The sequence below is a fragment of the Larimichthys crocea genome, chromosome XXII, assembly GCF_000972845.2.
Source record: "Larimichthys crocea isolate SSNF chromosome XXII, L_crocea_2.0, whole genome shotgun sequence".
NCBI lineage: Eukaryota > Metazoa > Chordata > Actinopteri > Sciaenidae > Larimichthys > Larimichthys crocea.
The window spans coordinates 22,533,920-22,561,574 of record NC_040032.1 but is presented as its reverse complement, the minus strand read 5'-3'; the positions used below and the strand labels follow the sequence as shown (position 1 = coordinate 22,561,574).

Sequence of the window (27,655 nt, the reverse complement as noted above, 5' to 3'; positions counted from 1 at the left end):
ATTGCTGATGCTGGATTATTATCAAGACATCAACTTCAGTCCACTGTAACTGTTCGTATTCCTCCTGTTTACCCCTTTTTCTATGTGTAGTTTGAGCATTCCTGTTTTCAGTTTTCATTGACATGTCATATTCTATATTTCTATGCTTGCATGACACAGATTTAACCTTTTTGTACATTTTTTTAATTACTTGTTAATTTGTAGCATTGTAACCAGTACCCTGTGCTGTTTTACTTTTACATTCATTTTATTTTATTTTATTTCATTATGTAAGCATTGGGAGTGTCACAAAACACCGGTATTGATCATGGTAAAACGGACAAAAAGAAGAGGAAGATGCAGGAAGCTTAAAGACATATTGCAATAATCGTGCAGCTAAAATGTGATATTGTGAAAGCCTTAATATGTAACTGTGTTGTAATATAATCACATTCACATTTTTTAATTTAGTTTAGAGTGAATGTGAGGCCTGTTGAATCTGTAAAGGGATTTATGTCATTCAAGTTCTTGAATCTTTCTTTTGGCCTTGTTAATAGTGACACCTTTGGCTGTTAAGTGAACAGCATCCTGTTGCATCATCCCGTTCATTGGCCAAAAGTCATAGTCATATAGTCAAATTTAGAATAATGCTACTATGTGTAATATTCTACAAGCTAGGCAATTTACAGCCAGATCAGGCCAAACAGTCCATATGTATTAGCTAATGTTATCCACCAAAGACAGTACTTTGCTTCATAATCTAGCTAGCAATTTATCCATGTTATCAAGCAAGCTAACATTAGCCAGCTAAAACTACAATGTCACAATATATTTGACATGCTTTGCAGTAATGTTAGCTTTGACCTTGGACTCAGTGTTGGACTTTGTGTTGTAATGCATGGCAATTATTTGTTGACATGGACACCATTTCTGAGCTAACGTTAGCTAGTATTGCACACAGTTTGAATTTTCATGGATAATTTATCCAGATTCCATAACATAAAAATCGGTCCACAGGCTGTTACAGGCAAGTCCAAGAAGTCCAAGAAGTTACGTTACAACCAGTTCACACATTAGCAAGAAAAAGTGATTAAAACATATAATGGACACCTTTAATATGCTATTTTTCTCCTGCAACATTTAGCTTTTTATCTGAAATGAAAAACCGTTGGCCTTTTGTTTCTGACAGACTCTGTTGGTTACATATGCAGATGATGTGCCGTTGATAAAGAGTAGTACAGAATAGTTTGTTGATTAGATCTGATGTTATTGTTTCGGTAAAGTGGGTAAATCAATTATTCATTCATCGTTATCACTGGTTAGAAAGCTTGTGTTTTTAGGATTGGTGAAGAAAAAAATACTCAAAGATCCAACTTTCTGTTTGAATTATTTCTCATCACGAAACAGTCACAGATGACTTGATGTGTGATTATGAAACATGTAGCAACTCTGTGCACTTGCAGTTATGTCAAACTGTGATTCTGTGCAAGAAGATAAAAGGAGAGTTCATTGTGACGTATACAGGAGATCTGATATTCTCTCTGGTGTTTACTCTGCTGAGAGTTTAGATAAAGTCTGCCGAGACTCTGTGTGTGTGTGTGTGTGTGTGTGTGTGTGTGTGTGTGTGTGTGTAGTAACTCACATAAGTTAATATTTATTTTGTTGACTGTGAAATGCATCACAAATGTGTTAGAGAGAGAGAAAGAGAGAGAGAGGGAGGGAGAGAAATAGTACTGCACAGAGAGTGTGAGCAGTAAAGAGAGAGACGAGTCTCATTGATACAGTTGTTCTCTGGCAGTCATTTCGACTCCATCATCATCATCTTCTTCTTCTTCTACTTCTTCATCCATCACCATCGTCACCCATGTCGGTTCTTCCTCTGCGAGTGAAGATGTTGCGGCAGGTCTGGAGGTTGAAGGGTGTCGTAATTCTCTTCTGCAGCCCGTTCCTCCTGCTGCCGCTTGCCGTCAGCACCACGGTGAGACCAGTTCACTGACCACTTTAAATAACCAGTTTACTGAGAAATGACTTTACAGAACTGAGCAGTAACCAATCTAATTAACCAGTTTATTGAACACTGAGGATTGAATCCAGTTCCACCAGTAACCTGTTTAGTGACCACTAATTAGTTTAAATAACCAAAGAAAAATATGATGAGTTTAAAACACTATACAGTCTATTGACCAGTTCAGTTTAACAGTTTACTGAGCACTATCCATATTAAATATGTTTGCTGAACTATAAGGAGTTAAGGTTACCAGTTTACTCAACAAACCAGTTTAAATAATTTACTAAATGATAACCAGTAAAGTTTTGTTTAAAAGACTCTAACTAGTCTAAATAACCAGTTTTGAACATTCATCAGTTCAAGTTCAAAATAGCTGTTTACTAAATAATAGTCAATGATAATTACCCGATTACTGAGCACTGTCCTGTTTAAATTAGCAGTTTACTGAACAACTGCCAATTAAAGTTATTAGTTTACCAGCACAGACCAGTTCAGGTTACCAATGCCAGTAAAACAATGCAAAAATCAGGGAGCCGTTGCTGCCTCAGAAGACCCTTTTACACTTAACGTTGGCATCCTGTGATGTAGTCCAGTTCATTTAGGACTCCCAAGAAATGTTTTCACAAAGTAGCATGTCCTCATAACTCCTCAAAACCCAAGATGAATTCATCTAAGCATTGTATGCTGTTCCTAAAAGGATCAGGGTACATTGAGGGATGCTAACGTTAGTGTACTGTTACCGTTATGACTAAATGGACAGGGCTACATGCTTGTTTTTCCTCTTTTCATTGCCAATTAAAATATCAAATAATGACATACTTGTTATTTATACAAATGTGTTAATGAGTCGAAGTTGCAAGAAATTGTTGCAGAAAGAAATTTCCCTCCGGTTGTTTTGTCAGTCAGCAAGTTACGTTCACAGCTTCTTGTCACTGATTGATAAACAGTTTAAAAGTTCACTACGATACGTTACTAAGAAAACATCACTGAACGCATCTTTATTTATACAATGTACAAATACTTTGTTGCAAGTAAAATTCCTGCATTCAAAACTTGGTATTAGCATAAAATATATACTTTAAGTCAAAAGTAACAAACTCATATTTTTATTTTATATATTTTTTATAATTATTTATATATTATGTGTTTATTACAACATAACGTAGCAGCTGGTAACTATGGAGCATTTTAATACTTATCTATAATAATACATAATACAAGTTCAATGTTTGCCTCCAAAATGCAGTGGAGTAAATATAGAAAGTAACATAAATGTAAATGCTCAAGTAAAGCGCACAAGTACCTCAAAATTATACTTGGGTATTTGTACTTTTCACCACTGGTGAAAACTTACAAAAGAACATTTTCTGCTTTGCTTTCTGTTCCTAAAAGGATCCAGTAACGTTTCCCAGAAATCGACACTTCATTCATCTTCACAGCAGGTGTATGTGTGACTCAACAGTTACCTTTGTCTTTGAGTGAATGAAGGTTAAAGATAAACAGAGGCGTTGTGTTTGGACAGAGCCGGCTCCTGTCAGCAGCTCAGCAGCTCCTGTGAAAAACAAATCTCTTGAACGGCTCATTTCACTTCATTGTTATTCAGTCCAGTTTTCTCACATGCAGCTTCACACGTGTTCTCCACATAAAACTTCACTTTAGATACAACAAATACTTTGGAGTAAGTGTAGTACCTGGATGAGTTCCAATCCAAGAAGTGCTACGTTCTTGTACGGCAAGTTTTAGATATGCAGTCACGGGTGGATGGTTGGATGCACAAAAACCTCTTTCAAGTTTCAACATGGACCACTATCTTTTCCCAATTGAAGCAGACAGGAGAACAGTGCACTACTGTAACAAAATTGATCTTAGACACATAAACCTCAATTCTTTCCAACAGCAAACTGAATCAGTTATATCGATCTGCAGCAACTAACTTAAAACATCAAAGTCACACAATAACTCAAACAAATGAACCCACCAAGGCATCAGAACATTAGAAGAATTTAAATGTCATCATGCTGATTCGATCCAGTTGTTTTTCACAGAAGATCATGTTAGTTTGAGTGTCTGTTTAATTTAATATTATAATTCATTACATATACTCAATAATATAAGACTAAACTGTTGATAAATGTGCCATTAAAAACATCCTCCAACAGTATATGAACTAGTTAAAATAAGCTTCAAAGTAATGAACATGTTAACACATCAATAATTATAATCCAATCATATCATATTAGTCTGAAATTGGCAGTTCTGCCTAATGAGTACTTTAACTTCTGATACTTTTATTCTTGTACACAGTACTTTTAATTAAATCAAGAGTATTTCTACACTGTGGTATTACTACTTTAGAGAAGGCAGATGTTTCTGGTCTTTCTTGATGAGAACACAGGTTGTAAATCCTCAACTGCACAGTGTGACTCTGTATCAACACGTCTTCACTTTCTACAAAAGCAGATTTTGTTTTTGCTGTTTCATAGATTACATAATACAGATGAGACAGTCTTTATGTGTTCAGATGACTGACACCACACAGGAACTTAAAATGCCGACGTCAGAACCTCTTCATACTACACTGTTACATAATCCAGTTAAATCCTTCATCTTCAGATTGCACTGAAGTCATCTTTGAAAGAGCAGCTTTAAACAGCCGAATTTAATGCAAATCTTACTGATGTTATCGGCCTGTTCTCACACTTAAAATTAATGTTTTTGACAAAATCAAAACAGACATTTTTACTTGTAACACCTGATATTTTTTTTTCGACACATCTCTCTTTAATGTGACGATATACAGGTATTCTTCACCACAACTGGAGAATTAACTTCAGCAGGTCTCTGTTACTGTAAGTAACAGTAACTCTGGAAGTTGTTATGGATCTAACAATTAAAGTTTTGTGTGCATGTAGGAGGCGGCCTGTGCTTATGTCATAGCCCTCATGGCGGTGTACTGGTGCACTGAGGTGTTGCCGCTGGCAGTGACAGCGTTGCTGCCGACCATCCTGTTCCCCGTCCTCGGCATTATGGAGTCCAGAGACGTAAGATTGGGCACACACATACACATGGATAATTATTTTGATCATTTGCAAATTCTTACTTCAATCAAGATATCAAGAAGATATACCATGTTGTTTGTGTTTGTTCAGGTGTGCATGCAGTATCTGAAGGACACCAACATGCTCTTTGTCGGGGGATTGATGGTGGCTGTTGCCGTGGAACACTGGAACTTACACAAACGTATTGCGCTCAAAGTGCTGCTGGTGGTCGGGGTCCGACCCGCTCTGTGAGTCACCTGATCTACTGCAACATGATGAATGTTTGAATGACTTCACCAGAGTCATTAGAGTTTATCCTCTGGAGACTATGAATATCTGAAACAAACTATCTATCTGATAGTTGTAGAGATATTTCAATTTAGACTGAGGTGTTGGACCAACAGAGACTGATAGCATGACTAAAAGTACATAGAATACCAGCTAAATATAATTCAGGATCACACCAGTGAAAGCAAGTGTGTTCTATTGGTTCATTGTTTTGTTTTTTCAAGTCTATCTTAATACAACATTAACCATACTCACACAGTTATTGGTAACTGTAATCATTCATCCTGTTCATTCTTTCTGCCTGATCTTCCTCCAGTATGTTTATGCTGTTAGTGATGGAAGACCAAATGATTTCTGAAGCTCAGCCTAAACAAATATGAGGCTTCCAAGTTCCAATCTTCTTAGCACTAAATTCCCTTAATGTTTCTCCAGACTTCAAAGTATCAAAGTTCATTGGACACACAAACCCACTGGTCCACTTGAAACCAAAGAACCTTGTATTTCTTATATAGTTTAATACCTAACCGTATACCCTTGTGTACACCAAACCTTTATGAGGATACTTGTAGCATCATCACATTTTTAACAATCGCCTCTTCATTCGTCTATCAGATTGATGCTGGGGTTCATGGGTGTGACAGCCTTTTTGTCCATGTGGATCAGCAACACGGCCACCACTGCCATGATGGTCCCTATCGTCCAGGCCATCCTGGACCAGCTCAACTGCAACGCAGACTCTGAACCCTCCCCCATGAACCGGAGAAAGAGTGTCATTCTACACCAGGAACATGAGGAGAAAACTATCACCATCTTGCAAAGTGCTCCTCCAATAATCGTGGAGAACGGTATGATTGATGCACTGTGCTGTCTGCTGGACCCACATAGGTCAGACATGCAGCTTTAGAAAAACTAGTGCAATATTTTAAGGAATTACATACACATTGTATGAATCTGTAGAACAAGATTTACTCAGTACCAATGCAGAAAATAGTAAGTCCTTTACATAGAGAGGAGGGAAGTAAGGGTGTGAAGGTTGGGTTGGTGGCTGGACATGAATTGTGTCAGACTTTCACACGTAATGTTTATCTCTTCATAAATTGTGGCCACAATATTTTACTAACAACATAATCCAGGCTTTAACTAAGCTGGAAACCTTAAAACCTAACTCCAGTGTTGCAGTCAAATCATCAAATCACAAGTCCAAGTTGAGTCCCAAGCATCTGATGATCCCAAGTCACGTTAAGGTTGAGTCTTACGTTCCAAGTATATTTAAAACAAACATCTCTGTATGACATATGGTCCAATCACGTCTAAAGTCAAGGAGTTCGTCAGTGTTTTCAATGTACACACTGGAAAGTGATTACAATTTATCCTGAAGGGGAAAATGAATGTCTAAACCAAGATTTATAGCACATCCTACAATAGTTAACAAGAAACTTCAGCCCCAGGCAACAATGAGTTTAAGTATCTCAGGATTCTTATTCACGAGTGACAGTAAAATGGGGCATGAGATGGACAGGCATATTGGTGTGGCAGAGGTCATACTGGACTATAGTCATGAAAGGGGAGCTGAGCCAGAAGGCAAAGCTTTCAATTTACAAATTTATCTATGTTCCAACTCTCTACTTACCTTAATCCTCTTCAGACAGAGTTTGAACTGTTAACCTAAAGGTGCCTGTTATGAGGACCAAGAGATAGAAATCTCTGCTGCCATTCACATGTTAAATGGTAGATAGTTTTAAACTGTTGATCTGTTGATCATCTGTAGATTGATCATTTGCACAGATTGCTTAGATTGTTTACTTGTACTTTGACCTGAACCCTGAAGAACCTCCAACTAAACCACTGTTGGAGGGGTCCACCAGTGTTTAGGTCTTTTGTGTGTTTTGTATGAATCCTGGCTGCAAACCAACAATAAAGATACTTTGAATTTTAAAAAATCCATGACAATCCATCCACGAGTAGTAATTATTCAGTCCAGATCAAAGCCTATCCAACTGGCCAACCAACTGACTGATGTTGCCATTCATAACGTAATTTGGCTAGCATGGCTGAAAGAGAGCTTTCATCAGTAATGTTTGCCAATTTCATCATCATTAAGTGGCTTGAAAAGATACAGGAAGTAGGTTACTGGAGATTTTCTATTGTCTGACACAACTTCTGGATGTTTCCTCACAGGTCTGAATGGGGTAATGTTACCACTAGGCAACATGTCCCCTGAGCAGAAAGTGTTCACAGACGGTCAGATGGATGGACAGGAAATTTTTAAACCTACACTACAGGACAAACCTCCATCAGACTGCACCAACAGTGGGCCTGGTGAGTCCATAGAAGAGAGAATCTATGTTTCTAAAAACTGATGCATGATTGATCAAACCTTAAAATGAATCTAAAAACTGTGGTAGTGGTCGTGTCCGTGGAGAACGCCTGCTATCAGATGGAGTTGGAAGAGCTGAACAACGAGGAGGAGGAGAGGAGGAGGATGAGCAAAGGATTCCTGCTGTGTGTGTGCTACGCTGCCAGCATTGGAGGCATCGCTACTCTGACCGGAACCGGACCCAACCTGGTTTTGATTGGACAGATGAGCCAGTAAGTACTAATACAAACAGAAACATGAACTGCTCCAAAACAAAGAAAACTGATATTTTTCCAGAGTTATCCAGTAACAACACTGCACTATGTGTACTTTCAAGTCATATTCACAATATGTATTCACTACTGTACATGTGCATTGGGAACCAACAGCTGAAAACCAGTGTGTACATTATTTAGATTTTATTGCTACTTTTTAATATAGTATTTGGTACTTTCATACATAGGACTGACTGAACCTTTTCTGTTCTGTTCTGGCTAAAAGGTGTCCAACAGTGTATCATTGTATCAAAACAGCTCCACTAACACTAATTACTATTGTCATCAAGTGTCATTCAGTCAGTTATCTCATTTTATTGCAAAGTTGACATTGTTTGACTTGTTATGACAATTTGGCATTAACCAAGGTGACATAACAGGCCTAAACTGTTTTCACAGTTACTGAAACAGAACAGAATTATTTTCAGTCACAGTCAATGCACAGTTTCTTCATTTAAAAATCTCATTCCTTATTGTGAAGTTAAATCCTTTTTTGTGACTTCCTGTCCTTCTCATAGACTCTTCCCTCAGAATGGTGATGTGATCAACTTTGCATCCTGGTTTGCCTTCGCCTTCCCCACCATGGTGCTGATGCTGACAATGGCCTGGTTCTGGCTGCAGTTCCTCTACATCGGCTGCAAGTGAGTCAACAAAACACTTATTTATGATGATTCACTTTGACCTTCCTTTGCATTGTCAAGGTAAAGGTCCTCAGATATTACTGATTACTAAGTGAAATGTTTACATGCAGGTGATTAGCTGTCCTCCTGTACTTTCATTTGCAGATTATTAAATATACATTTTGTTTTTTATTCATTGCAGCCTGCGGAGGACGTGGGGTTGCGGTGCAGTCCAGTCTGAGAAGGAGCGAGCAGCATACGAAGTGATCAGGGATGAGCATCGGCGTTTGGGGCCGATAAGTTACGCAGAGGGCAGCGTCCTGGCGCTCTTCATCCTCATGGTGGTGCTCTGGTTCACACGAGACCCACGCTTCATGGACGGTTGGGCCACCAACATCTTCAACACTAAGGCTGAGTGAGTACAGATCAGTCTATGTAGCTGCAGCTTCAGTAGTGGGCCAATCATATCATATTAAATCAAAGAATGCTTAACCGTGATTGGCGGGCAAAACCATACAACCATACAAATAGTCGGATATCATTTGACCAGAGAAGTTTGACTTGCTACTGGATTATTTTGGTCATTACATCAAGGTATCAAGTACCAAATGATGATGATAATAATGAAAATACGTTCAAAACAGCAGGAAGATTTGGTATTTTCTGCTGTGACTCAAATATAATGACGATAAAGTATGATAAATTGAAAATTGGATATAGAGATTAGGAATATCATGGACTCTTGAACTTTTTTTTTTTTGGCTTTTCTACTGATATGAGAAAAAGTTTCCTGTGTGTCTTTATATAGACACGGCCTGAACTGTAGTTTAGTCTCTGATTCAATCATTAGACTCTGTTAAACATACTGGAGTTCTTCTTTAACAGAAGAATAAATTTAAATAAATTTGTCACATTTCTGTGGGTGTGTGGTTCTGAATTAATGTAAAGTGGAAAAAGATTCAGTTCAGAGGGTCGAATGAACTGCTGTTTAACGCAGACCTTGCCTCGGGGCAAAATCCTTGAACACACAGGAATCAGAGGTGAAGAACAAACAGAGAAAACGTGTCCTGAGTATAAACTGTAAACTTTAGAGTCAATAACTGAGGGTCCGACCTGTGGTACTGCTGAGCTGCACACTGTCGTAACTGCATGCTTTATCAAGCTGCAGCTACACGGGCTCCGTTATTTGAATGATTTTGAAGTGAACCGAACATGCCATAAGTTTGGACTGAAAATCAAGTTTTAGTGTAAAAATCATTGTTGCACTTTATTAATTTGCTAACAAAAGTAAGCTTCAGTTTAAACCAAGTGAATTTAGTGAAATTAATTTTAGTAATGAAAACATTTGCTAGGTGGTAAACAGATTAAAACCCACCTGAAATGCTTCCATTAAAAACAAATTTGGGAAATTAGCTTTTTGTAGGCAGGACTAAGAATAAGGGTGTCGTACTCCAGCGGGCTGTGCAAGTGACCTACTAAACTTTAATAGAACAGCTCATGGAAGCTGTTATGCCTTTTTACATACTTTTGTGTCACTTATTGACATTTGTGCTCAACTGTGGTATGCATTCGTTGTCGCTTCTTGTTGTGGACAAAACACCCTGAACGACTGTAGAGTGAAGTAAAATAAACAACAAAGCAGGGTATGCTTTAGGGTGAGGTTACTGATAAGTCATTAGCTGTCATTAGTCACTTAGGTTAACACATCAAGCTCACAAAACTCAGATCAAACTGTCAAACTAGGCTCTCGTCCAAATATGGTCACTTCTGCTCCAAAAAAACCCCAAGATGCTGGCGTCCATAATAACAGACTCGTGTCCACAAACCAATGAGACATCACAGTCAGTTTACATTTGGACACCACACGAGAAAAGGTTAAATTAGGTAAGTAATATTACATAAGAGGGTCTGCCTTACTGTCGTTATTGGCACGACAGTGATGCAGTCTGTAAGCAATTATACAACAGTTACCAACGAAATTAAACATAATCAAAATGTATAATGAAATTTGTGCAGTTATTTTCCCAAACTGATTAAATACCACACATATAAACACTAAACTGAACAAATACCACACATATAAACGATGACCTGCCTTGCTCACTCAGTCTTGTTGTGATTATTTCCATTAGGTTTTATCAAAAAAGAGAAAAGAGGTTGAAGACTAACTGGTTGGTTTTCTCATTAACTGCCACACCTCCATTAAAAAGCAACACACAGCCGCTTCCTTGAGTGTTCACCAAAGTGGACCATTCCAAACAAGGGTAACAATGGCTTTGACACAGAGGTGGAAATCACCTCATTGTGACTTCCTAAGCTGGCCCTGATTCAGCTCTGATTGTGACTGTCTTCAGCAATACATTCAGTATTTTACAAGTCCAAGCTGTTGCAAAGAAACATGTTTATTTAAATGTTGTTATTTCTGTAAAAGGTGTTTGCAAACATCTGATCTACACTTGGAGACATTATTCTGTCTGTATTTTATGGCAGTTGCAAACCTAGAAATCTACAAACCTCAGATTGATTTTCCATCTGGCAAAACACCTGACAGTGAACACAACACCAGAACAATTTGAATTGTTCAAGATGGCTTTAGGTCAGTTCAAACCCACCACAGGAAGTAAATCCATGTTCATAATGACGTCAGTCAGTGTTTTGTATCTCAGATCTATCAGTGCTCTTCGAACCCAGGTACATCTGGTCACCTATCATCTACTTTCTTATGCATACACACTCATTCATAAACTGCCAGCTGGGTCACATGACTAACGAAGGACGTCATCCATTGATCTGTTTGTCCTGAACACATCAGGTCGGTCCTTCATCGGAAATGAAAATTTCTCAGAAGAGAGAATAATAAATATTATTTTCTCAGTTTACCCTCTTGATAAATCAACCATGAATCTCATGTTTTCAGTTCAGCTGAAGGACTTATACAGAGACAGACTGATATTAACAAATGAGTCAAAGAAAATCACATGAAAACATTTTAATCTAGTTTTAGTGACCAGTAGAGCTGACATTAACCTTTAAGTCAGGACCAAGTCTGAGTATTTTAACAATTAAAGATAACATTCCAATAATAACATTATAGTTATATATTTATATGTACAGTATAATTTGTTAATTTACTTGTCATGTAATAAAAAAGGACATTTTTTCTGTAGTTGTAAGCATTTATGCATTCACAGATAAAACGCAGCTGTGTGATTCTTCTTTCTCCTAATCCTAAAACAAAACAAGGGTTAAAAGTACCATGATGCAGATGAATGATCTCCTGGCCTGATTTTGAAGGGTGGGGTGATGGGGTTTATCTGTCACCTTGGACCTGCAGTTTGTGCAAACGGATGATTTCAACATGTTTCCTGATTACACGGGTTGATAGTGAGACTCAGACGTGCAAACCGGACAAATGATCGTACCTGAACTTCAGCTGATGTCACTGACTGACAGAAAATAATACCTACCTTTTACCTACTTCAACTGGAACTGTACAGATAAATATGGACATAGAAAACGCAATAAAAAGTCCCTGTACACTCTCTCCAGACACATTTAGAAACTATCCGACATAGGTAGAGTACTGGTTCCCCCCTTTTAAAATCTGTAAAGATAGTGTAAATTAAAGGACTTTATTACAACACCAAAGACCTGATTTCTGAGTATCATGCAACATGCCCAAATCTTGATCTTTCAGTTTCAGCATGAACATATACTGTGCTGCCTCTGCCATCAGTCTTCCAATAATAATATGTTCTCCTTTTTACATGTTGCTCTTGCCATTGGGTGAGTTTTCTTGGTCAGCTCAACCTGAGGGTAAAATGACCTGCGGGATAAAAACGTGTTCAACAGATAAAGAGGCAAATATTTCCCTTTCTGAACAACAGAACCAGCCAAAATCCAAAGATATTTAATTTAAAAGAAAAGCAGCAAACCCTCATAAATGCAGCAGTTGACATTCAACAGGTGCAGCTGAAACCTCCCTCTTGGACTCTTCTTTTCCAATGAAAGTCCTCAAAAAAAGCACAAGGGGTGGATCTGGAAACATGCCAGTACTTTTGGTCCAGGGTGTATGCAAATACAAATACTTTGTGTTGAAATCCCCGTTCATGAACGGCTGCTGCTGCATTGTTTAGAGGTTTAGAGACACATGCATTGCCATGTGCACCTCAGGTAACAAATGTACTTGGTTAATGGCAACAAAACTACTTCGTTCAGGCAACAGAACTACCTGGTTACGTTTAAGCAACAAATCTAATTGGCCAGGTTTAGGCACTGAAACTTTCCTTCAAAAAAATTAAATAAATATATATATATATATATTATATTATATTATATATTATATATTAAACAGTTTCTTCTTTTCTGGTATTTTGGTGTGTGTTAAATGTAAATTAATTGCTTCCTTTCTGTCTTTTTCTCTCTGCAGGTTTGTCACTGATGCGACCGTCTCTCTGTTTGTTTCAGTTTTGTTGTTTGTTCTTCCCTCTGAGCCGCCACACTTCCTCTGCTTCTGGAGGAGCTGTGACACAGGTAACACACACATACCAACCAGCAGTGTCTGTCTGCCCTGTGTGTAGGTGTTTGACTTAATATATGTTCTTACCTAATTAGAGTCTCAGGTGTCACAAGGCCCCGCCCCTCCTCTACTCACCTGGCAGGTGACTCAGAGGAAGATGCCCTGGAACATCGTCCTGCTGCTGGGAGGAGGCTTTGCTCTGGCCAAAGGCAGTGAGGTGTGTTTTCTTGCACTCGTACCTTTATCGTCTAAGATCAGAGTTTTAGATCAGGTCTTGGAAAGAACGAAAGAACTTTTCTGAAAGTGAGAACATTTTTGTAAAGACTTTTAGAAAGTGTACACCTGCTTACTGTGACACACCTGCCATGAACCTAGAGGCCAGAAAGATGCTGTTTGCCTGCATGAACTAAGATGACATGATGTATTATATGTGTGTGTGTGTGTTGTCAGGAGTCCGGTCTGTCACGTTGGCTTGGCGCTCAGATGACGCCCCTCCACTCCATCCCTCCCTGGGCCATCGCCATCATCCTCTGCCTCCTTATCGCCACATTCACAGAGTGTGCCAGCAACGTCGCCACGGCAACACTCTTCCTGCCTATCCTGGCCTCCATGGTATGAAAACACACAGATACACACGGTTTCCATACACTCATAATACACATAGTGTATTCACATAGTAACAGTCGTCATCATCAACATAGCTCTTACAGGAGGAGTAGATAAGGGTGGAGTCAGTTTTTTTATGACTGTTTGGCTACTAAATCTCTGCAGTACTGATACTGATGCAGTACTTATCCATAGTTAGTATATTTACTACAGCAGACAGAAGAACCAGCATACAGTTTAACTGTGTACTGCTGTCCATTATCCATGTGGCTTCATACCAGACTTTGTTAACTTGCTCAGTTTCTGTCATTTTTATTTGGTTTATGTGCTTCTACTATGAATAAGTAAGCTACGTAGTTGGATAGTTTCCCCTTTGTCCGTTTTTACCATTGGGAGTGTCTTATTTTGAAACTGACTGTATTCCCTATGGTGTTTATGTGACATGCTCTTATGCTTGGTGGGATTGAGACATTGGTGTATGCTATATTCAGAATATTTTCACCACTTTAACTGATTTACTGTTTTCTGTCTGTGTCCTGATCCAGTCCCAGTCTATAAGCTTGAACCCTCTGTACGTCATGATCCCCTGCACCCTCAGTGCCTCCTTCGCCTTCATGCTGCCAGTGGCCACACCCCCCAACGCCATCGTCTTCTCCTCTGGTTTCCTCAAAGTGTCTGACATGGTGAGTGCTGCTTTTGTTAGTACAGAAAAAAGACTATTCAGACCCACCCGTGGAGTCATAATAACCTCCTCTTTGCAGGCTAAAGCAGGCGTTGTGATGAACATCATCGGGATCGGCTGCATCAGTCTGGCCATCAACAGTTGGGGTCGTGTCATGTTCGACCTGGACTCTTTCCCTTCATGGGCCAACACCACAGTACCTGTATAGGAGCAACAACCAGCTGCCTCATCTTTGTTTTGTCAATATTTTTAGGTTTTATCACTCAATTCTGGGTTAAATTTCCCAGCAGGGAATTTTTTATTCACACTGCAGCTTCTGACCGCTGGTTCTGAGCCACCAGAAATATCGTCCTGATGTTTGGACCTCCTCACTTCTGATGTAGAGCGTGTTTCCCAATGGTTGTCAGACTCTGTCTGTAAGCTCCACTGAAGGACTTATCAGTGACTATGTTTACATGCACACAAAACTTCCATGATTATTCCGAAAATGACAATAGTTTGATACGGGTAATGTAAACAATATATCCCATTTAGCTTTGGGACTTGTATCAAAGTGCATTCTGAATATGCTTCTCCGACACACGTCAGCTCTGTACGTTATAAACAGTAGAGATGCATGCACAAGAATAAATCCCACATTTTTGGTCAGAAGGACAAAACAGACAGACATTTAAACATCATAAAAATCTTAGATATCAACAGGTTTTGATATGCACAAATAATGCAACGCCACGAGTACATGTAAACAGGAACATGAATTTATATTAGCCAACAGCTTACTAGATATATTGTCATTTTCAGAATAAGGGAAGAAATGTATATGTATATATATTTTGTGCATCTAAATGTAGTAAGTATCAGACATTGATAAAAACCTTGGCTTAAAACTCCAGATCTACAGACTAGTCATACTGTCTTGATAGTCATATAATATTACCATAATGGCCAAGTCTCTAATAATATCCATAACCATTGTGATCTAGGCCAAAACATTTATGCTAAAATGTCAGTATAATGTCAATAATGAATTGGAAATAATAACATAGACGCCACTGTATAAATGGGATGACGACAGGTTTGATGCGACTCTATTGTTGTACTAGTGTTGTATGGTCACTGTCATGTGAAAATGGAAATTATACTGAATTTATGAAGAGAACAGGTAAACAAATTATAACAAGAGCAGATCAGAAAACAGGTTAAAACAAGGTCTCTCCCTAATACAGGCCTAATTCAAATAAACACTTTGTTCTTTACCACAAACATGTAGTAATTAAAATGTATATAATACTCAGTGCAGTGCAACCGATGAAACAGATGTTATTTTTCTTTAGTGGTGAATTTATCTACACACGTTATCTGGGAAACTGACTAAATGTTCTGTAAACAGGCTTTACTGATCAGAGAATTTTTCTTTCCTGATAAGACACAAGAAGAACACAAACACAACTCTTATCCCTGTGAATTGGAATTATTTTAAGTCTATAGATAGTATAAAGTATAGTGTATGTTTTGTATTTTTGTCTATTTAAACAAGTTTTTATTTAGTAACATGTAAGTAAGTGTATGAATGTGTACTGTACATACGTAACCTCTAGAGTTTTGTACAAGCTTGTAACTAACAGTTATTTGATGTTAATAAAAATATATCTTTAAATAAATGTGTGACAACAAACCTCTGATTGGATCATTAAATCAATAATACTGTAAATCATACAAGGCTTTGATATCAGTATATCATGTGTGAACTGTATTACCTAAAACCAAGCCCAGTTCTTATCTTAAACTCTATACCAAATGTTCTGTTAACTCTATTTTTTGCATTTTCTGAGCTGTAAGAACAACATCTGACATATCATCTTATAAAATTGTTGTGTGCCACACATACAACACGGTTTCAGAAGAGGGACTGTGAAGCTCAGTGTGGTGGCCACTTCCTGTGCTTTGGCTGATTATATGTCAAACAAAAAAAGCCAGATCTACCAGCCATACAGTATCTGACAATCCTAGCAGGCCATAAATAATATGTTATAAAAACGAAGCTTGAAATCTGACCACGGGCCGCGATTGAACTTTTTTGCAAAATACAATACAAATAAGCATATTCAAATACTATTACAAAAGTTATTGTTTACAGAACTGAGCGTAGCATTTCTTACATTTAAGAAGAATAGAGTATAAACAGAACAACAATATAAAGTAAAACAATGGAAAGAAAGAAAAAAATTCTTATAGGGTATCAATCAAAAGTAAATAAGTTGATAAACTGTCACAGCAATAGGGCTTTCTTTGATTTCAAGTTTTAAAGAATCAAAGTAAAGGTGCAGTTCTTTCAAAATGTTGAAACGTGGGGTATTTTTTGAGAATTGACATTTGTGTAGAAAGCATTTGGCGAGTATAACCAAATTATTTATGTTATATTCTAGTTTTCTGTCCTGCATTATGAAGCCAAATCTCACATTATTGTAAGTCAGGGGTGGCACATCTATATTATTATAGGTTAACCAGTTTTTGAAGTCTTTCCAAAACAAATCAGATAGATTGCAAGAGAACATTAAATGTTCAAGTGTTTCTACTTTTGTGTTTTACAAAACGCACATTCATTACAGTCCAAATTAAATATAAGTCTTAAAAACTCACTGCAAGGATTTTGGACATGCCTGATATAAAAAGACTGTGTGACATCACAGCAGACTGTCTCTGTCTCCCTCTAGCGGGCAGGAATCGACGGTTATATGTAGTGATTCATTTTCAGCACTCTTGAGCATTGAAAATAGAACAGCAAAAACACATCAGGAAATATTATATGAAATACTGCTGAGGACATCCAGATTAACACAGCAGGGGAGGGAAATAGCGTTCATGCTCACATAGGAATACAGGGGAACGAAAAAGCAGATCAAATTGCAAAAGAGGCAGCAAAGAAAGAGGAGGTGGAAATGAAAGTAAAATTATCAAAAGCAGAAGGAAAAAGTTTAATATGGAAAGAAATAATCAATCAATGGAAACAAAAGAACCAGGAAAAGGGGAGACATTTATATAAGTTACAAGGTGTTGTTATGAGATTTCTTTTAAGAAGAACCCTTGAATAAGGAGGACTGGATTCAAAGTATCAAAGTTTAAATTGAATTTATTATTCTTGTACAAGAAGGAGCATTTAACAGTGCAACACAGAAAAGGCTCTCTGAGGAGCTCTGTCAGGTGGTTCTTATACAATTCTTTCTCAAAATGGGCTGTCTCAGACATCTTCCCACTAACAATTTCCTTTTTTGGTTTTTCCTCTTAGTAATGGGCATTACTGTATGTTTCTTGTCCAAAATGACACTTCACTTAACCTTTCTCTCTTGCCCTTGAACAATTTTTAATTACTTTTCCCTGCCAGCTTCAGCAAACACATGTTAGATAAGGAAAGTACACGAGATATGCAAAAGACAAAATACACACACACTCCCTATAAGAGTTAAAAACATCTGCAGCCCAGTACAATCCTAATTTTTTATAACAGGTGTAGAGAGGTAGCAGAGCAGAGCAGGTGACCATGAGCAGACTAATAATAGGGCACAGTAAACTGAATAAAACACTCAATATATTAGGAAAACATCCAACTGGTCGTGTGGAGCTGTGGGGAGAGAGAGACAGTGGAGCATGTGATTGTTGCTTGTCATGAATATAAAAAGGGAAGAGAGGGAAGAGATGATAGCAGGGTTGCAGAAGACAGGAACAGTGGAGAATAGTGTCAGAAGTATAAAAGAATGTGGGAAATTAGAGGAGGGAGGAAAATCATAATGAGATATCTTGTTTTAACTGGGTTAATTAAAAGAATTTAAAAGTAAAAAGGAAGTAGTAAAGAAGTAAAGTCCAGAAGAGGGCAGTATATGCAACAATGCCGTTAAACATCAAGGAAAGAAGAAGAAGAAGAAGAAGGCAATATGGTTCCGCACTTTTGATGTCGGTGGTTAAACATCAACAAAGATCCCTCATTGTTCGTGTGTCTGTTCGTATTTCACCTCAGAGCTGACTCCGTCATCCACAAAGTGACCGCATCTGTCCCCGGCCGTCGCCATGGAAACAGGTTCGGAACCGTTACTTGGTTTCTTCTACCGTTAGCTTGTTAGCACAGAGAGAGCTACACGATCAGTAAATCATCCTGATTTAATTTAATTTGTTTTAATATGTTTACGTGTTGTGAAGTGTAAACACCAGTTTGGACTTGTTCGTGTGTAGATGAGACTGTGTGAGCTCGGCAAACATTTGGTTTAAATGTTTCAGGTTAGTTTGTGCTACAACAGTCTGAAGGTGTCAGTTAAATTACATTGTGTTTTAAATAAAGTGCACACTGACTGTTAATGCAGTGTCAATTATAATTCCGGATAACTTGGTTTAGTCCCATCAGGTGTTCAGAAAACACAAATAAAACACACAACACAAATCTGCAAAATTTAACTTGTGTTTAACTGATTTAATTTACCAGTGTTGGACTGATAAACACCACATCTACATGATTTAAGTCAAGTCAACTTTATTATCAGTGCTGCCATATGTACAGAACATACAGAGAATTGAAATTGCGTTTCCCTCTTATCCCAGTGCAAACAACAATAAACATGAAATATAAAATATAAGTAAAAGAAGTAAAAATATATACAAGCTAAAAGACATCCAAGATAGGACAGTGGCAAGTCTGGAAGGTATAAATAGTATAAATGGCAGAATGAACATTATAAACAGAAACAACAGTCTAACAGTATCCGTGTGGCAGTATGGCACAGTATAAACAGAATTACCAGTATAAATATAAACATGGCAATGTGGCAGTATGGACAGAATTTACAGTATAAACAGTGAGGTCTATCAAAAATAAAAATATGTATACAGAGTAAACAATTGACTGTACACAGTGCAAGTTCGGTTTGCAAGTATTGCAAGTTTTTATTTTTATTTTATTTTTTTTTCAAGAGTCTGTAAAAGTTGTTGGTGCCATTTGGTTTGTGCATTGGGGGGCAGCGGGCAGAGAAGGAAGGGGGGGCGTGCTGGGAGAGAGTTCAGCATCCTAATTAAATACAGTCTGCATATTTATTCTTTATTTATTTATATTTAATCTTTTTTAGTACTGCATTCTTTGGTAGAAAGTGTAGCAGTGTTTATCCAAATGGACACATGGAACTTTCCTGTGGTTTATATAGAAGATTATTCTTACATTTAATGTAAAAAAACAAAAAAGTTTCATAGTTAGATTACAACCTTATCTATTTGTCATTGCACCTCCTAACATCTTATCACCTCCTCATTTTTGTGATGTTGTCGGATATTATTTTACTATTAAACTGTTTTATGTGTTTTCTGGTCCAGAGGAGCAGGCCAGGAACCGTTTCCAGTCGGAGCTGGAGTTTGTCCAGTGTTTGGCCAACCCAAACTACCTGAACTGTGAGTGATGGCAGATGACAATTTGGATGTTTCTGTGTTTATATTTGTATTTGTGCAAATATATATATGTATGTATGTATGTGTGTATGTGTGTGTGTGTGTGTGTGTGTGTGTGCAAACATCCTAACTTACTGTCCTGTTTGTGTGTCCAGTTCTGGCTCAGAGAGGAGTCCTGAGGGAGCGACCTTTCATCAACTACCTGAAGTACCTACTTTACTGGAAGGAGCCTGAGTACGCTAAGTTCCTCAAGTAAGACGACAATAAACACACACTGTAGTTTATGTACACACTCTCTTGCTGACACAAATTTGCCCTATTCACGGTCTCCTCCGAACTGTCTGCTACTTGAACTCTGTGAAGCATTTATGTCTGATCTAATCTGAGGTGTGTGCCCACCCTGCAGGTATCCTCATTGCCTTCACATGCTGGAACTGCTGCAGTATGAACACTTCAGGAAAGAGCTGGTCAACGCTCAGTGTGCCAAGTTTATCGACGAGCAGCAGCTACTGCACTGGCAGCACTACTCCAGGAAACGCACCCGGCTGCAGCAGGCACTGGCCGAGCAGCAGCAGCCGCAACAGCAGCCGCCGCCACACGGGAACGCCACCACCAAGTGATGATGTCACTGGAGGTGGGAGGAGGACTTTACATAGTAAAAGAGTGGATTACAGCTTGACTGATTCTGGATTTAAGAGGCAAAAATGGATGTTTGATGCTGACGCATTAATCATGCTTTTTGTTTTTTTTACATACACACATTTTTAACAAGGATCTCTGACTGTGGAGACAGAGCAGCACAGATCAAACAGCATGTCCTGATATATCTGTCATGATATCAATCGAGCTCTAGCGTGTGGATCCTGGTGTAGTAAAACTAATAATGAACAGCTAAGTTTTGATCTTTCTGCAACCGACCGAGGAAGTCTTTTCACGTGTCAAGTGTCCGGGAAACTGAAACATCAGTCACCGATCTACTCATAAAATATGATGTTGCAGGAGAGTTGTAAATCTTGTTTGGGATAACTGTATAAACTGAGTGAATAAACTGCTATTTCTGAGGTTGTTCTCACGCAGACTGCAATGTGAACATTTACAGTTAAAACAGACTGCAGAGAGCAGCTGAATATTTGACTGGTTTTCTTTTTACCTTATTCTACTACTTTCTCTTTATTGTTAATAAAATATTTGACATTTGAAGTTTTATATTCCCTTTGATTTTAATTTACACAATGAGAAATGCCCTGCTAAACCTGCTGCTACTGCGTCCTGACACCTGATAAACAGAAGTAAATTGATGGGTGTCAACAGTGTTATTTATGGCGAATAACAATCTATACCATTTAAAATAATATGCATACTAGTTGGCTGTATTACAGAATAATAGTTTAATCTAGATGAGACGCAAGAGGAAAATAGCATGCTTTGTTTATGTATGATGAGCAAACATCTTTTGTTACAGATTGTGCTGATGAAACTTTACAACATTTACTGATGATATATTAAACGCACCAGTTTTCAATAAAAATAGTATCAACTGAAAGCGGAACTTGAGAAGCTTCCGCACATCCACCGTCGGAACTTAACAGTGTGACATCTAGCGGAAGTAAACACTACAGCCTTTAGCAGCGTAACATCTGTGGGTGTGTTTATAAGTGCAAAGGTGTTACGACGTGAATCGTCACCTCGCACAGACGGTGCGGACACTGACTCACTTTTACACTTTCAACGATGTTTGGTTGATTCCTGCAGCGCACAGTCGGGACGCTGGGACGGACAAAGACTGACGGCGATCACGGTAACATAATATTTCTGACTTTTATACAAAGTGCCTGTTTTTTTTTTAATAACTACGTAATAAGCTAACATGGCCAGCTAACTATATTAAATAGTTTGTAGCCGTTGGGTGCACATGCGCAGTTTGTGACCTGTCAGTTGAGCTCGGTTAACGGCTGCTTGATTAGCACGATAAATTAAACATTTGATGTTTTTTTTAGGATTAATAATTAAATGTCTGCCTGTCCTTGAGCACCCAAACACTCAAAACAAACCCGTTTCACTTAGTCTATTTTCTGTTTCTTATTTCTATAATTCAACTCAAATATACAGGTTTCAGTCTGAGTGGTTGTCTCCAAATTTGACTTGAGTATTTTAAAAGTATATTGTGCTTCACTACATATCAGAGGGACATATTTCAATAAATTCATTTACTGCACTATATCTCCTTTACAGAGATTTTACATTAAAAATACATATTATATGATAAAATACAACATAACCATAAAGATTTAATTAGCAATTACATTTTTTATTTTTTTATTTTTTTAAAAACAATGGCTGGTTGTGTTCAAATGATCAATACATTTCACTAAAAATCCAGAAAGAAAACAGATTTATGTATCAAAATTTTCTTTCCTCTCCCTTGAGTTATCTGTTGACCCCTTGAAAGATATTTAAAAGTGGCTACAACAAAAAAATTGCTGCTCTAAATATTAATATTATTGATGTTAGTATATCACAGGTGCTGAACATTACTATTAATACTTTAAGTCCATTTAGCTGATAATACTTAAGTACTTTGACTTGTGCAGATGGAAGTTTTCACGTTGATAATGTCAACATGTGTCTCGATAGACTGGACCTAGTTTACAGTCTCAGGTCTGTTTCAGACTCTCTCTCTGTCTTTCAGGGTGTGGACGATGCTGCAGAGGGTGGCCGTCATCGGTGCCGGGGCGGCGGGACTCTGTGCAGCCAGACACATACTGTCCCGTCTGAACAGCTTTGCTCCCCCGGTGGTGTTTGAGCTCACCGACAAGGTCGGCGGCACCTGGTGTTATGATGAGCGTGTTGGAACATACGACAACGGACTGCCGGTTCACAGCAGCATGTACAGAGACCTCAAGTGGGTACATTTTCTCAAGCACTGTACTGTACTGTTGTCTGAGGTACTCATACTTGACTTGAGTCTTTCTACTTGTACTGCTCTACATCTCACTAGAAGTCTTATACTTTTCTTAGCTTCATGGTTTCAGCTTCAGTTTCATTGCTCGCTTGCCCAGCTCCAGTTCTAGCACCACACTTGTTCTGCTCCCTCCCTCTGTTCTGGAAACTCTGAATCACAGAGTATTTCGATTTTTCTCTGAAGTACGGACTTAATTCACCAGTGTGATCTCTTTCCAACAGGACCAACCTGCCCAAGGAGGTGATGATGTTCCCTGATTACCCCTTTGACCCCAAGCTGAACAGCTTTCTGCCCCATCAGGAGGTTCAGAGATACCTGGAGGGATACTGCCAGAGCTATAACATCTTGCCTCACATCAGGGTGAGTCGTCCTGCTGCTGATCACTGTTACTGCTTCTAACTCATCAGTCAGAGAGAATGAGAGAAGGTCACCTTTCAAATTTCACTTTAATTGAATATATAGATAGAGACGTGAATTAATGAATAATTCATCAATAATAGAAGTAATTCATAGATTCAGCCTCATTCATCACTGTGACTCTTACACTTTCCGCATGTCAGTTTAACACAGTGGTGGAAAGCGTGAAACCCGTGGGCATGACAACGGAGGGCGGAGAGTCGAGGACAACGTGGAAAGTGACATCATCTGATCCATCAGGTCATCGGAAAACAGAGACCTTTGACTCAGTCTTCGTCTGCTCAGGGTGAGGCATGGCAGTTTGTTTATTGAATCGTTTTGTTGGTAAATGTTTTTTTACTGAAGGTTGACGCAATATATATATCCCACCCGACATTGAAAGTCCATAAAGATTGCACCCAATAACGTTGATTCCATAGGAAAATAAAGCCCAGTGGGAAAAAATAATGAATAAAAAAAACAAGTATAGTTACATAATATATAAAGTGTATGAATGCTTTTAAGAATAATTGAGATGCCAGCATGTCCGGTTGAGATGGAAAGCCTAGATTTACAAAACTCTTGTGAAGTTTGTATGCATTGTTTCTGCACCTGAGAGAGGTTTGTCCTCTCTCTGCCAGAAAGCTGCTGTCGACATTGATTTATTATTTTCTTCTATCTTAACCTAAACCTGCGATCTTTTTCCAAAGTGTAATCAAACTGTGAAAACTGAAAACTAAAATATAAAAGAAAAGAAAAGAAAAGAAAAAAATATATATTTTTGTCTCTTCATGGGTCACTTCATGGGACTTTGTCACTCTTTATGTATGTTATGGTTTGCTCAGACTGTTAGACGCGACTATTTTGAAGCAACTTGCTAAATTTGTAGTACATATATTGACATGTTTTACTGTAATGATAAAAGGTGTATTATCTGTACTGGATACTTAGTCAACCTTAATATCCTCTTAACAGATGAACTCATCTGTAAATTTGAATCCCAATTTCGGCACCCCGAGATCATTCTGTTTTAAAAAGTGTGTGAATCCAGTGTGATGAAATGGTTGGTTTTGTTTGGGCAAAATCTCCAGACACACTAAAGGTAATTTTGGGGGAACATGTGAAGAAGATGGGCCTTGAATAACTTTTTTTAGATATGTTCTCTAAGACATGTTGCCAAAATGTTCCATTTACCAGTTTAAATGTTTGTTTGGATGTTCTGACGTTTGATTTTTGTTTGTTTTTAAGGCACTACTCTCACCCTCACACCCCTGACATACCTGGGATAGAGAACTTTAAAGGTACAGTCCATTTTGACATGAATGAGATTATTAATGAATATTGCGTAGAAATAGCTATTTTTGCGATTTAGACTAGCAGTTTCCACCTGCCTTCAGTTTTTGTGGTAAGCTAAACTAACACGTGCTGGAAGAGAAACTGACGTCTGTCTTGTGCCTCTGTAGGAAAGGTGCTCCACAGTCATGTGTACAGGTATGCTGAGCCTTTCTCAGGTCAGTCTGTGGTGGTTCTGGGAGCCAAAGCGTCAGGATTGGACATTTCCATTGAACTGGCCAAAGTTGGTGCTCAGGTAACAAATAAAACCCTGCAGCTCCGACTGATCCTTTTTTAGTAGTTTTGCCAGTCTCGGCCTGACATACTTTGGCTTTCTGCGTAGCTTCTTCCACAGTTTTGTTTTTCAGGTTGACTCTCACTGTCTCTCTTTACAGGTGACTCTGAGTCATGGTCGTCCTCGCTTCACCTTTCCTCTCCCTCCTGGGATTCGACAGTCCAGTCCAGCGGTGGCAGTTGACGAGGACGGCTCCATACATTTCCAGGTTATTAACATGACACTATTTAGAGAACATCACATCCTTCTTGCTTGGTCACCCTCTCATCTTTGCTTCCTCCATCAGAGTCCTCTTCAGTATCTTCTCCTCTGTCATTATGTCCATCAAGGCTGTTGAGCCTGGTTACATTACTTCCCCACCTAGCTCTGGTTCTGCTGCCCATTTCGGCATCTGCTACTCAGTGGTTCTTGACTCAGGGACAGTTTTTGTTACAGTCTGTAAAATCCTAAATATTTCCGTCTGGACAGGAATTAAATAATCAGAGCCAGTTTGAATGCATCAAAAACCAGAACTATTTGAATCATATTGGAGTCACATATGTGATGTTGAGTGAGGTACTTAACACTGTTAAATCAACCTGTTGCAGGACGGCTCTGTGGGCACCGCTGACGTCCTGATGTTCTGCACTGGCTACAACTTCAAGTATCAATTTCTGGACGGAGCTGAGCTGGGTCTCGAGATCCAGGATCAATTGGTGTCTCCTCTGTACCGCTTCATGATGCCCCCAGCCTTCCCCTCGCTCTTCTTCATCGGCCTCTGCAAGATGATCTGCCCCTTCCCAAATTTCAACTGTCAGGTGAGCTGAAGTGTTGTAGTGTCTAGGACTGCAGTTTATCCTCCTGGTCTCAACTCAGTGCTCCATCCAACGTGAGATAAATGCTATGTTTTACTCAAGGCGAAGTCTCAGATGAGTTGAAATGAATTATTGCAGGAACTTATGTTGGAGTACAGAAAGTTGAATAAGAAATTGCAGATGTTGCATGCTGGATATGTCTGAGCAGGTTTGTCCATAATAAGATCACAGACTGATGAGGTCTAAGAGAAGAACCAAGGTTTGGTTATTCTTAAGTCTTTTCTCTGCAGGTCCAGTTTGCTTTGGCCGTTTTGGACAGCTCAGTCACTTTACCATCTGTGGCCCAGATGGAGGATGAGGTCCGACGAGAGCTGAAAGAAAAGGTGGAGCAGGGAGTCCAGCAGCGCCACTTGCTGATAATGGAACAAAATCAGTGGGAGTACTGCCAGACTCTGGCTCGCATCGCCGGCTTCCCACCTCTGGCGCCAGTTGTACGCAGCTTGTATGAGGAGGTGTGGTGGCAACGGCGAGTTCACCCAGAAAACTACAGAAGGCTCAACTACAGGCTGGTCAGTGACACGCAGTGGGAGCTGATCGAATGATGACATGATGGAGAAAGGTGTAGAAAATCATAAAAACACATCATGATATTAACTTTATAAATATGATCATTCATACATTTTGGTGAGACTGATTCACCTCAGTGCTTATCCGTGTTGATGAACAGTCTACATGGTTATATCAGTCTAATTTTTCCAGTATTTATTCCCTTTCTTTTTTTGTAGTCAAAGGGTGGAAGCCTTTTTCTCTATTATGACTATCAAACATATGGTTACAACCAGAAAATGTGAGCATGGTCTGCTGAGACCGATCCACACTCACTAAATTTAGATTTCTCAATGGGGTAATGTGTCAGATTTTTCCCTTCAACAACAGGGAGTAGAGGTAGACTTGATTTCCGTTACTTGTCTGGAATAGCTATGTTAGCTTCCTTTTCCCAACACTGTCTTATGTAATTGGTTGAATTTGTGTTCACTGAGGTGAGACGGAGGAGCACACCAGATGAAATGATGCTTGTCTTAAATTTTACGTGTAAATGATGCGCCTGCACTCTTAACAGATTATTTTCCATGACGAATCTCAGAAAGACTGATGTTGGTCCACTACTTTGGTCCAGACTGAAATATGTTCGATGGATTGCCATAAATTTTCCATCAAATCATAATCCCAGGAGGATGAATCCAACCAGCTTTGGTGATGATTTTTCTTTTTTCTTGCACGACAATGAGGTGGAAGTATTTGGTTCAGATTGAAATATCTCAACAACCGTTGAATTGGATTATCATGAAATGTGGTTTACACATTCATGTTCCAAGATGAATTGTATTAACTTTATTGATCCTATGACTTTTATTTAGTGCCATCATCAGTTCAACATTTTACTTTGGTATATGACCAGATACCTCCAAAACTAATGACATTCCAGCCTCAGGCATTCCATTTAGTGCTGAGAGGCTTGTTTGTTGTGTGCCTAAATATACCTGAATACAGCCTCTGTAGAGCAGGATATACTGTGATATTTAAAATGAACTATTGATTATGTTATTAATACACATACATAGCGTTGTGTGAATAATACAGTGCCTTTTGTACAATCTAAACTACCTCAGTGATTTCAGTTGATTTCAATAAAATGTCTCTGTTGTAGATGGTTTTCAAATTATTATTTGTATACTTAGCAACAGACTGCTACTCCTACCATGTAAGAAGGAGGACTACCACAGGTCCTTTATTCCAACAGCTGTCAGACTCTTCAACAACAGCATGACTTCATGACTTTTTTCTACATATTTCTTATTAATCAGTAATTTATTATCAATCTTCTGTATACAAACTGCTGTGACAAGTGAATTTCCCTAGTGTGTGATCATAAAAGTCTAGTATTTAGTTTATTATCATGCTTACTACGAATGCATAAACAAGTATGGCTTCCTTTAGACTTCACCATGTAAATAATGGATGTCGTATCTGTGACGTCACCCACAGGTTAGTCGAAGCTCAAAGCTTGGTCGCTCTGGGTGCCA

The 27,655-nt window shown here is 38.6% G+C and overlaps 3 protein-coding genes across 3 annotated transcripts; all 3 read left to right on the top strand.

Annotated features, from left to right (window-relative positions):
• Positions 1 to 1,675: 1,675 nt before the first annotated feature.
• On the top strand, positions 1,676 to 16,014 carry slc13a5a (solute carrier family 13 member 5a). The gene is made up of 13 exons (XM_019266819.2): positions 1,676 to 1,957; positions 4,900 to 5,028; positions 5,137 to 5,273; positions 5,926 to 6,158; positions 7,492 to 7,632; positions 7,719 to 7,902; positions 8,463 to 8,585; positions 8,767 to 8,979; positions 12,994 to 13,097; positions 13,179 to 13,300; positions 13,534 to 13,695; positions 14,235 to 14,372; positions 14,451 to 16,014. Exons 1-13 carry the CDS (start codon positions 1,844 to 1,846, stop codon positions 14,577 to 14,579), a joined length of 1,929 nt encoding a protein of 642 aa, XP_019122364.2. The 5' UTR covers positions 1,676 to 1,843; the 3' UTR covers positions 14,580 to 16,014.
• Positions 16,015 to 18,257: 2,243 nt separating this feature from the next.
• med31 (mediator complex subunit 31) lies at positions 18,258 to 20,992 on the top strand. Its single transcript, XM_019266971.2, has 4 exons — positions 18,258 to 18,443; positions 19,721 to 19,795; positions 19,948 to 20,044; positions 20,199 to 20,992. Exons 1-4 carry the CDS (start codon positions 18,434 to 18,436, stop codon positions 20,410 to 20,412), a joined length of 396 nt encoding a protein of 131 aa, XP_019122516.1. The 5' UTR covers positions 18,258 to 18,433; the 3' UTR covers positions 20,413 to 20,992.
• A 399-nt stretch (positions 20,993 to 21,391) lies between these two features.
• Positions 21,392 to 27,278, top strand: LOC109140333 (flavin-containing monooxygenase FMO GS-OX4). The gene is made up of 9 exons (XM_019266900.2): positions 21,392 to 21,590; positions 22,482 to 22,694; positions 22,976 to 23,114; positions 23,315 to 23,457; positions 24,399 to 24,451; positions 24,614 to 24,738; positions 24,878 to 24,985; positions 25,365 to 25,574; positions 25,862 to 27,278. The coding sequence occupies exons 2-9, from the start codon at positions 22,492 to 22,494 to the stop codon at positions 26,171 to 26,173; spliced, it is 1,293 nt and encodes a 430-aa protein (XP_019122445.2). The 5' UTR covers positions 21,392 to 21,590; positions 22,482 to 22,491; the 3' UTR covers positions 26,174 to 27,278.
• The last annotated feature ends 377 nt before the right edge of the window (positions 27,279 to 27,655 follow it).

Coding starts and splice junctions, on each gene's coding strand:
- med31 (XM_019266971.2), top strand. Junction 19,796..19,947: donor CAACCCAAACTACCTGAACT/GTGAGTGATGGC, acceptor TTGTGTGTCCAG/TTCTGGCTCAGAGAGGAGTC. Junction 20,045..20,198: donor GAGTACGCTAAGTTCCTCAA/GTAAGACGACAA, acceptor CCCACCCTGCAG/GTATCCTCATTGCCTTCACA.
- LOC109140333 (XM_019266900.2), top strand. CDS start 22,492: ATGCTGCAGAGGGTGGCCGTCATCGGTGCCGGGGCGGCGGGACTCTGT. Junction 24,739..24,877: donor TGGCCAAAGTTGGTGCTCAG/GTAACAAATAAA, acceptor CTCTCTTTACAG/GTGACTCTGAGTCATGGTCG. Junction 24,986..25,364: donor ACGGCTCCATACATTTCCAG/GTTATTAACATG, acceptor AACCTGTTGCAG/GACGGCTCTGTGGGCACCGC.
- slc13a5a (XM_019266819.2), top strand. CDS start 1,844: ATGTCGGTTCTTCCTCTGCGAGTGAAGATGTTGCGGCAGGTCTGGAGG. Junction 1,958..4,899: donor CGCTTGCCGTCAGCACCACG/GTGAGACCAGTT, acceptor GTGTGCATGTAG/GAGGCGGCCTGTGCTTATGT. Junction 5,274..5,925: donor GTCGGGGTCCGACCCGCTCT/GTGAGTCACCTG, acceptor TTCGTCTATCAG/ATTGATGCTGGGGTTCATGG.